This window comes from Euprymna scolopes, chromosome 32 (genome assembly GCF_053919585.1).
Source record: "Euprymna scolopes isolate OS-2025 chromosome 32, ASM5391958v1, whole genome shotgun sequence".
In the NCBI taxonomy this organism is placed as follows: domain Eukaryota; kingdom Metazoa; phylum Mollusca; class Cephalopoda; order Sepiida; family Sepiolidae; genus Euprymna; species Euprymna scolopes.
In genome coordinates, this window is record NC_136513.1 from 44719282 (window position 1) to 44730662 (window position 11381).

General features: G+C 37.6%; 1 protein-coding gene across 1 annotated transcript in view; it reads right to left on the reverse strand.

Annotated features, from left to right (window-relative positions):
- LOC145256314 (uncharacterized) overlaps positions 1-10335 on the reverse strand; it is a 144512-nt gene extending 134177 nt beyond the window's left edge. The window contains exon 1 of the mRNA XM_080115043.1: positions 4108-10335. Within this exon, the coding sequence (XP_079971169.1) occupies positions 4225-6819 (2595 nt within the window). The 5' untranslated portion in view covers positions 6820-10335 and the 3' untranslated portion in view covers positions 4108-4224. The remainder of the gene's footprint in view (positions 1-4107) is intronic.
- Between the last annotated feature and the right edge of the window lie 1046 nt (positions 10336-11381).

Below are 11381 nucleotides of genomic sequence, written 5' to 3' on the forward strand. Positions count from 1 at the left end.
GATGTAACCGACGACCTTCAGGTGTATCATGGGTAAATGTGTAGTTTAGCGGCGTAAATTATTTAACAAACAAAAAATATAAAAACTTTATTTTTATATAAAACAGACCCAAAAGCTGGAATAAAACCAGAAAAAAAAAAAAAAAATTTCATTATTTATGAGACTAAATGTACGACATACGAGGCCGCCGTATTGCTGGTAAAATTTGATCTTTCTAAGGTTTTACAGATTGCTTTTTGTAAAGGCCAAATTTGGTCCTTTTTTACACTCGTTCATAGAACTATGTTTTTAGCTATGATATTTTTTGTAATGAAAGCGTAAAAAAAAAAGACCAAATTTGGCCTTAAAAAGGCCAATCTAATCTGTCAAACAATAGAAAGGCCAAATTTTAAAAGCAATACGGCGGACTCGAATGTCGTACATTTTAGTAAAAAATGAAATAAAAATGAAATTTTTTTTGGTTTTATTTCAGCCTTTGAACAATGTTTTATATAAAAATTGTTTTTATAATTTTTTTGTCTGTCAAATAATTTATGCCGCTAAACTACACATTTACCGTCTCTTGTCTAACTCAGGAATTTTACATTATACGTAGAGCCCCACCTCCAACAAAACAGTCGCCATAAAGTGGGTGCTCATTTTACGTTTAAAAAAATATGGGAAAGTGATCCCCCACTTTTTGAAAGTAATTTTTCTATATATTGGAAACTACTTGTTTCCTGGAATTTTAAACGTTATTTTCGTTTACCGTCCCTCGAAAACGTGTAATAGTGGTAATTTCAAAGGATTTTTTGAGGATGCAAAGATACTGCACCTTTATCGACAGTTGTAAACTAGTTATCGAATTTTACCAAGTGAATGTTGGCAACCATGGGGTCTCATCTAAATAAGTACTTATTTTATGAAAGATGAAAAACGCGAAGATGAAATCGAGCTTTAAAGATTCCATAGTCTATAAATGGACTTTTAACGGTGCTGGGATTTAGTTCTTATACATTCAACTTGCGCAAAACATCTTCGGGATTTTTTTTTTTTTTTTTTTTTTTTTTTTCGTATTCAGACTTAGGGTTAGTGGTACCGTTTAAAAAAGGGGTAAAGGGGTGGGGATGCTTTGTAGGACTTAAGTTAAAATGAAATTTTATTCTCGTTTAAATCGATTTTAAAATCAAGGATGCCAGTGTTAAAAACGGTCTTTAATTCTACCATCAACTCTAAGTCAGAGTGGCAACATGAAATTTTGTTGTTTCCCTTTTTTGAATGAAGGTGGGGGGGGGGTAGTGATTTGGCTTGGGACAGTTGCACTTTTAGGGACCTTTAAAGCTCAATTTCACTCAAAATAAAACTATGAAAGCTTTATTGGAACCCTCTCTTTTTTTTCGAGTATAGCTCCAACAGGCTCAAGGACTGTCAGGCGTGTGCATATATATATATATATATATATATATATATGATAGTAAATGAAGGTACTTGTGCAGTTTACTGATCCAGTTACATTTTTGATATGATTTGCGAGTGAAATTCAATTTTAACCGTATCTTTTGTTATTAAATTATTACACGAAAATAGGGAATAATTAAAGCCTCCCTCCATATATTAAGATTGGCTTTCTTAACCTTTTCAGGCTTCCGTTTAGATTGGCACTTTGTTTACAAACCCATTCGGCGAAAGTAATGTCATACAAATTTTAAGATACGGATGCCCAACACTATATAATGTAGTGTTTTTTGTTTGCTTGTTTTAAGAAAAGAAAAAAAAAAAAAAAAAAAAAAAGCCAACATAAAAAGTTTTATCCAAACAGTCTTTATTTCAACTTTCATTGCAAAATAATAACCTTTATAATGAAAATATATCTATGATTTTTTTTTTTTTTTTTTTTTTTTTTTTTTTAAATCAAACATCAGATGTTGGTATTTTTTTTTATCCAACAAAAATAGTTATGAAAATTACAAAACTGTTCATAAATTTGGCGCTCATGCGCTTATTGAACCGTGCTATTTTTAAGTAATATTTTCAACTTAAAGTTTTAGGTACTAGTGTAGTGGCTGCAGTGTACTTATTGATCCATGCTGAAATATTAACGTCATTTGGAAAGCCATTCTTAACATGGGAGGGGAGGGTGCTTTGTACCTATTCTGTTCTTTAACCTTACAATTTATCATAAAACTTTAAACTTGAAATGTTATTTAAAACATAGCGTGGATCAGAGCACTAGCAGCTTTTTTAAATTTGTGCTGTTAAATTCTTAGGTTAAATTACAAACTAGTAACAAAACACCCTCTCCCCATGTTAAGAATGGCTGGCTAAATAACATTATTTCAGCACGGTTCAATCAGTATCAAGTATTTTTTTTTTTTTTTTTTTTTGCAACAGTCCCATTTTTATATCTGATAAAATAAAATACTCACACCTGATGTTTGATTAAAAAAAAATGTTCCTAAACATTATAAAAGGTTATAATTTCGTTCTAAAAAATTCTATTAAAGACTGGGGTACTTCTTCACTTTATCGCCGAAACTAGAGACACCATTTTATATCACGCACCTGCCGTTAAAATGCAAGGGAGAAATCAGTATTTTAAACTATGGCCGAAGTTAGAAATAAATAAAAAAATAAAACTAAATAAACTTCCGGAAAGAACTATGAAAAAAAGTAAATAAAGAAAGTGAAAGAGAACATATATCCGTAAGTGCTTAATTGGAAAAATTTTCGATTTAATTAATGAAAATGGTTTTTCATGAAACATTTTTTTTTATTAAAAACAGAAAATGAAATGACATATTCATGATTGTTTAAACTGGGCGAGTGTTATTTATTTCATGCTGCGGCTATAGTTTAAAATACTGATTTTGCTAGTGCACACTTATTGATCCGTGCTGATAACGGGGGTTTGTATTACTGTACACAGATTCGAAAAAGTTGTCAAAAAACAAATATATAACAAATAAATGTTATCAAAGGCAAGATAAGTTACTTTTCTACCAAACTGGATATATTTTTCGTGTTTTTATTCAATCTAACATGTTTATTCAGCTCGAAAACCATACAGTGTTTACCGATATATTGGAACATTCAAGATGGCGTCTTATTCTCTCTTTAACACGGTAAGTGTGAGAAAAGATGTTATAAATAAAAAACGGATAAAATACTGTTAAAAACTCGCTCAATATATGTTACCGTGATATAGGTTGACATATCATCGGCGGGTTTTTAATAGTATTTTGTATAGTTTTTTTTATTTATAACACCTTTTTCCATACTTACGGTGTTAAAGAGGGTGTGAGACGCCATCTTGAATTTTCGAATACATCGGTAAACACTATGTTTTTCGAGCTGAATAAATGTTACATTGAATAAAAACACAAAAAATATATCCAGTTTGGCAGAAAAGTAACTTATCTTGCCTTTGATAACATTTATTTGTTATATATTTGTTTTTTGACAACTTTTTCGAATCTATGTGTACAGTAATACAAACCCAAAGTGGGTTTATGCATTGTATTCTTTGGCGGCCATCTTTGTTACGCGCGTAGATTTGTTTATGGCGCGCGCACGCGCATAACAAAGATAGCCGCCAAAGAATACAATGCATAACTTTTTACATCTTGCTAACCACTTATTTCTGCAAAGTTTCAATGCGATTTCCGTATTCAGCATAGTCGAAAACCTTCAAAGTCGTCATTTAAAAGAAAATTGTGGAGGTGGACCTAATCTAAAAATTTACTCTTGAATTAAAATTGAAAATACTATAAAAAAAAAAAAATTAAAAAAATAATAGCGCGGATCAATAAGTGCACTGCACTTAGCACCCTGATTTTTCCCTTGGATTTTTACAGCAGGTGCGTAAAATAAAATGGCGTCTCCAGTTTCGGCGATAAAGTGTAGAAGTAATGACTTTGAATAATACTTTTATTTTTATATTTGCTTAAAAAGAAAGAAAGAAAGAAGCTACATTATAAACAATATTGGTCATCCGTACCTTTCAATTTGTCTGACTGATCGAAATGGCCACGTAAACAAAGTGCCAATCTAAACGAAAGGCCGTTATTTCAGCGTGGTCGGTAAACTGCACACGTACCTTAGTAAATAAATTATATCTTTTATACTTGCCTTCAAAACGGATTAAATGAAGGCGTTTTTCCTTCTTTTTTTCAATTGGTAACGTCCCAGTAGTAAAACTCCGTCGTCCATCTCCACGAAATATTGAAAAAAAAAAAAGAAAGAAATTCAAGAACTAGACTTCGAATACGAAGAGTCCGATCTCTCTCGAGTAGGCACTTCCAATTCTATATTATACGCTTTGCCTACATCGCTAGAGCCAATTTCGACTTTAAGTATTTGTTCCTCTTCCTCCTCTTCAGGATTGCTCCTCAGCATCTTATGGGATGGGTGTAATGCACTTGTGTTATTGCGTCTAGAGTCGGCATGGTGTTGGTCAAGCGTTGGCTTTGTCGGTTCTTCGACCGTTGTCGAAACCTTCGTCTTTCTCTTCTCGTGTTCTCTGTGCCCCTTAGGAAGGGGGCAGCCGGTTTCTCCGTGAGGAGGCGGCGGCCCCAACCTCGGCGGAACAGTCTTCTTATCGAAAGTATCTGGAATCGCCGCCGTCGGTTCCGATCTTTTGGAAACTGAGCAGATTGTCTGCGGAGGCGGTTTCGTTCCTTGCGGATGAGATTCGTCGAACTGTTCCCACTGTTGATCGGAACCTTTCCACGTGGACGCGGAAGAAGAGGTAGAAGAAGGAAAAGAAAAAGTTGTTGCTGTGGTGGTTGTGGTTGTAGGGTTAGGTGGAGGGGGAGGTGATGTAAGAGGCGGGGGAGGAGCAGGAAGGGGTGGAACGGTAGGGGCAGCAGACTTCACTAAGGGACTGGTACCCGCAGGTAACCTGGAGACAAGAACCAGCTTAGAGACCGGGGAACCTGCAGCAGCTTTACATGGAGACTGACTCGGGGACAAGGTCGGTGGGATGAAAATCCTCCTTGGGGATTGACCGATAGATCCATCGCTTTGTAATACAATTGCCTCTTTGGTGTGTCGAAATAAACGGTCCTCGTTAAAATCAAACGCGTTCTCCTTTGAGCGCGGACTTTTGATTGGTCGACCAAATTGGTCGGCGGGTAAAACGATTTTTAATTTTTCTAAATTGGGAGATATCTCGGGGGAACTCAGATTTGTATATTCGTCTAAAGTCACAACACTAAGAGGGGTTGCACTGCGGGGTCGATTGATCGGGGTTGTTTTCACCTGTAGTCGTTGCAATCTTCGTTCATACGCTTTCCTCTTAGATGAAGTAGGGATTACTTCCGGAGAATTAAAGTCCGTCGTTTGAGCACTGCTTTCTTTGATTTTGCTTGTCGGTTCGCGACCGATTTTCCGAAGCAAGTTCGGGGTACTTCCACTCGCCAGAGTGGTGTAAGCTCCTCCAGAATTTGCAGGTTCCGTCGGGCTAAGGTCGCTGTCCGAGGAACTAGACTCATCAAGCAGATTAGCCTTCTCAACAGCCGCGCTTAATTCTTTTGGTTTAGGGACACTACTTACACTTGCAGCTGGGGTGGGTAATCCCCCACCCTCAGAGACGGTGCTCTGGCTCCCACCAATGTTGTTGCTATTTAAGTCATCACAGCTGCTAAAGTTCGCAAATTCGTGAGTAACGCCACTAGATAGAGCAATCCCGGCCGTAGCACCGTCAACTGCAGTAGTGTCCGCCGCTGCTGCTTTTTTGGCCGCTGACCCTTCTCCAATATTGGAGAGGGTTGATTCCACAGAGATTGCATCGAGCTTGAAATTTTTTAGCGATGCTGACGATGCATCATGGGGGGAAGCGTTTTCTTCGTCGTCGGACGAAGAGGAGTGAACCACACGGGGATCCGTTGCCCTGGTTGGATCTGGGATCGCGTCAGTATCTTTTACGCCATCACCCGGGAGCAAACATTGATTAATCCGGATCGATCCATCGTTCGGATGATGATGATGATGATGATGCAGAGGAGAGAAGTTTTTCCCTGTTCTCTCAGCACTACTAGTGGTTGTGGTTGCGTCTTTGTGTTCCTGCGGTGGGGGTGGGGATGCTCCGTTTCTCCCTCTGCTACTCTCGGAGTTTTTTTTCTGATTCTTTTTCTGATTCGGCGTTGGGTTCAAGGTTGTACTAGAGGAAGCAGCGTCGCTTTTTTTACCGATGCTCACAATCGGGGAAAGCTTTTGCAGTAGCGTTGATATTGTGGTAGTGTTTGTGTTGCTGGTAGCAGGGGTCGGAGACGATGATGATGCACTTGTATTGATGCTATTACTACAACTAATAACATTAATGACAGTGCGCGTGGTTTTGATTCCATGCGACCCAGCAGCACTGCTACCTGCCGCGAAAGTAGTAAGCGGAGTGCTTTCCCTGCAAATAACATTGTTGCCAGTGAAGCTGGGACTCTTCGTGGTTGTACCCGTTGTTGTTGTTGGCGCCGTGGTTGTGTCTGAAGTTGCGGTCACTTCGTCTTCATCAGACAAGTCGACCGTGTCAAAGGTCGCTAGGGGGGCAGTGACCACATCGAATTGCCTGTCCAAAAGGGGACGCTGTTCTCTGCCAGCTGACTGGACGCTATTGTTTTTATCATTGCTACCGTTTCCGGCAGGAGTTCCATTGATGCCACGACGACCACCACCATTACTACTAACAGAAGAGGTAGCAGTAGTAGTAGTGGTGGTAGTCGCGTTCTTTATTGTTGCCGTGGTGCCTCTGTCAAGGATGCTTGAACCACTCCCTGTGTGTTTAATATTGGCGTCAGACACTGACGATGAAGAAGAGGAAGATGCCGCGGCTTCGGATTTTCGCATACCCGCATTTGTTGTTGAAGACGGTAGCCCAACTTCATCACTTTCTTAAGAGTGAAAACTTATCCATAAAACGTACTTTATAGGGTTTTTTTTTTTTTGTTGTTGCTTTTTTTTTTTTTTGCTTTTTTAGGGGTGGGGTAGTGTATTAATTTGTGTTCGTTACGCAAACTTTTTCTTTCTTTGGTTATTAAGACTTTTTTTTTTTTTCCAAGAAGCAAACTATGAAATGCGAATGCCTCCTATGCAATTACGCTTCCTTTGCTTGAAGCGTGAATAATAAATTGTTTCATCTGCCTCTGGACAAGTTACATTTTAGTTGTGCTAGTAAATATTACAGCTACAGATTTCATAATGTTAGCAATAATCAATTTAAATCGTACACAAAAGAAAGCGATTAAAAGCCAGCGGTGGAAGGGGGTAATAGTCAAATACGGATATTCATTTTATTCCGTCCCACGGTAGTTAATCCAGTCGGAGAACAGCGGTAAAATCCAATAAAATAAGTAGATCCACTTAAAAATATAAAAAAAGTAAAATTCAAACAACGTTTTGTGGTCAGCAGAATTAAAAAAGGTACTCCTTGGTGATATTTTTTAAAAATTGTCTTTTAAAATGTTATTTATTTTAATATTCCACTATACGTCCATAATTCTTGGTGCAGCCGGAATACACGTGTTATGAGCTTGCAAAAAAGAAAAAAAAAAAAGGTGGGGGGGCACTGGCCTTGACGATGACTGCAAAGACAAGGTGGTTTAAGAATTGTTAGGTGTTTGTTTGTAAAACGCCGTGGTGGATTTTCTTTTATCGTGCTCTGTAAAACAGAGTTCCAGCAACAACAAACCGGATAGAAGAAAGGAGTGTGCAGGAGCGTTGGAGTAAACAAAAAGAGAGAGAGAGAGAGGAAAGGTAATTAATTGCAGGAACAGAGCAATATAGCGATTCTTTAAGGCATTGATTTTTTTTTTTTTTTTTTTTTTTTTTTGCGGTAGCTTTGATAAAATTTAAACTTTGACACAAATGGTATTTCGCCTTCAATTTTGTGCCTCAGTTCCGATATTATGTTTTACAAGGAGGAGAGCAAAAAAAAAGCAGAGATCTCTTGTTCTTTACCAGAAAAAAAAAACAAAAAAAAACGAGACGACGTTTGGAGTTAGTGCAGAATGCGTAAACTCGCAGGCATAACAAGAACACAACTACTACAACTACGTTCGCTATGATACATCTTTCTTTCCTTTTCTGTATTTTTTTTCTTTCTTTTTGGCTTCTTTCTTTCTTTCCTTTTATCTTCTCGCATCAGTGTAACAACAACTACAACAACAAAACAACACGGCAGTGGCTGATATGAATGGAGGGGAGGGGGAGAAGAAACAACAAACGTGGTGTGGGGGGTGCAGGGAGAAAAGAAAGAGGAAGCAACGTTCAACTCGGTGGCGTTTCTGGACACAGAGAGAGAAAGACAGAGAGGGGGGGAACTTAGGAGGGTTACATATAAAAAGTAGGAGGAGGAAGAGGAAGAGGATACATACGGGGACGGGGGGAGTTGTGTATGAATGAGTCAGAGGAGAGGGAGGAGGAGAGTTTCCAAAAAATCGTTACTCCGTCCTAGCAGTCAGTGTGCGATCAACGCTCACAAAAAAAAAAGCAAGGGGTTAGTAAATGAATATATCAAAGAATTGAGATTGACGCGAGATGGAAGACAGACTGGAAAACGTTTATTTATATATTAATTATGCCTTCTTACGCATCGGTAATTTTAGTCTCTATTTAAAAAAAAAAAACTATTAGACACTATCTCGTATTCGTGCGAGTGTGTTTGTTGTTCGTCTTTTCGTAACTTTGATAAATACATATTTAATTATTATTATTATTATTATTATTACCCTTTTTCACTCTTATATCATCTCAAACAATGTTATATTGCTACTTGGAACGTAAGAGGCTACTGCGGGGAGTTGAGCAGCGAGATGTCTGTTCTATTACATTAATCAAATATGAAATGATTAAAAACTAATACATTTTTTAAAAAAATACTGTTAAAAAATCTACATCAAACTTGACTTTCGAGTTAAGATTAAAGTGTAGTATCTGTTCTGCAGGAAGAAGAGGAGGAGGAGGAGGAGGAGGAGAAATCCTTAACTAGGGACATTTTTTTTTTATTTTTATCCAATCAAGGGTGCCTCTTTTAGGGCAGTTGCATCTTCCCCACAAAGAATAACGGTGCTTAACTTTGCCTTCATGAGGAGGTAAATAAATCGGGGTTATATTTCGAATGATTTATTCATATAAGCTATCGACCCGGCAATGTGTCTCCACCCGGGCGGGCAATGTCAGGTAATTATTGCCAGTTTTATTATGGAAGGAGAAATAGATGTAGTTGTGGTTGTGGGAGGGGTGTTAGGGGGGTGTTTTGTTTGTTATGGGGAGGGGGGCACACTGCGAATAAAACAAATTTATTAAAATAGTTTTGTAAATGAAAGCCTGCGTTTTTTGTTTGCTTTTTAGTCTCTTTTTTTTTTTTTTTTTTTTTTTTTTGCTTTTCTTTAAAAAAATCTAAATTTCCGCTTTTTTTTTGTGCGTGTGGTTCTTGGATATAATGACGAATTATAAAATTATTTACGTTTATTTCCAATGGCAACCAAAATTAAAGAATCAGGGTTCCAAATTCGTGTCCATTAAAAGTGTTATTTTAATCCATTTCTTTGCGAATAAAATCGACACCGGAACCACGAGTTTTGAAATAACGGAAAAACTGTTAATAATTCTAACCGGAATTAATAATAATTCCAGCTTTTAATAATTTCATAAACAATTTTAACCAGAATTAATAATAATCCAAGTTGTTTCTTTCTTTCTTTTCATATCGAACTTAATAGTTCTAGATTTGTATATGTGTGCGTTTGTGCTTCTGCTATTAAGGGCAGGTGTTTTCTTACCGTCCCTCCGTCCATATTCGCCCTCTTCGTCAAAATCAGAATTCTTTAATTTAATAAAACGAAAACTTGCAATGATATTGATTCCAAAACAAATAAAACAAAGACTCCCTTTATCTTATCCTCCGTTTTATTTTTCTTAACCCCCCCCCCCTTTTTTTTCTTTTTTTTTTTTCTTTTTTTTTTTTTTTTGTATTCAATTAAATTAACCAATCGTAGCAAACAATTCTTCGGTTTTCCAAGCAATCAAGATTAACAATAAATATTCCATTGGCATTAGGTAACCTTGAAAAATCCTTAAAATCAAACCATGTCCAATAATGGTGGATTCTACTTTTACTTTGGCGATGCAGAAAAGTCACGTATTTTTCGGGAAATTAAATTTATGAATTATTTCGTTCTGAAATCTCTGTGGTGGTGCTGGTGGTCCGTTTTATTGTTTTGGTGGTCCACACTAATATTGCCGACGGGTTATTGTAGAAGTAGACATTGTTGTCGTCGTGATGGGTAGTCTAGTAAAACGCGCACACGGTCAGCGTCTTTTTAGTTATTTATTTATTTGTCCTTCGTCTGCTGCGAATTCGCCAAAGTGGCGGGGACAAAAGGTTAAAGGTCGCCAAACAAAGGAACGGCACGCTTATTCGAAAAAGAAAAAGAGAGCAACCAACGCCCAAAAAGGAAACAATTCTATCCTCTCGTTTGCTTGCTTTTAATTTTAAAAGTGTACAAATATTTTTTTTCTTTTTTACTGGGAGGAGGGGTATCACTTATCAAGGCTCAAAGGCCACTCGAGGATAAGGGTTAATTGTGTTAGTGAGACATCGATGCCTCCGTTCAGTCTTGAAACATAAAGGATGCCCTCTGTGAGAGCACTTTGCATATAATTGTGAGGCAAGGGTTGCGCAATCTCCAACCACACCTCTCCTGAATCGGCACTGTTCGAGTCCAGTGACCAGAAGAAATCCAGGACGACTGGAAACAATGCCGAGATAAGCGATAAGAAAACTCCGTGATTATTTGTGATGGTGAGGGATATATAGGGTTTAATTAAGAGGCCGGCTCATCAAGAACTTGAAAACGACCATGTTATAATAACCTGGGAAGCAACCCCACAGTATTGCGTTCCACAGACGGGTGGTTCTAGAAAAGAAACGTTGCTCGTGTAATTTTCGTTTAGTTTTAGGCACAGATAAGGAGTGAGTTAAATTGTTGACAATTGTGGAGGCTAGACGAGTGTCTGTTGTGAATGTTTCCCGGGGTGGGGTAGGGGAGGCGGAACCATACATTGGAGCTCAGTCGAAGATAATTGGAGCCATGAAGATAACGATAGAGCTGAGATCGACACGTAGCGTGAGAAAGAGCAAGTAGGAGAGGCGAAATTTTTATATGTATTTCTTTATTATAATATTATATTTTACAAGAGAGTCACCGTTTATCGAGGTCGAAAGGCAATTTGAGGATAATGGTTAATGAGTGTCAAATAGATTGTAAGTAAACACCTTGGTGATCTGTGATGGTGGAACTTGCGTAGGGTGTTATTATTTCAGATAATGGCCAACACGAACTTATTTACATTATATTTGAAAACGGTCATATGGGAAACAGCCTTACGGTATTGTGTTTTGCAGACCG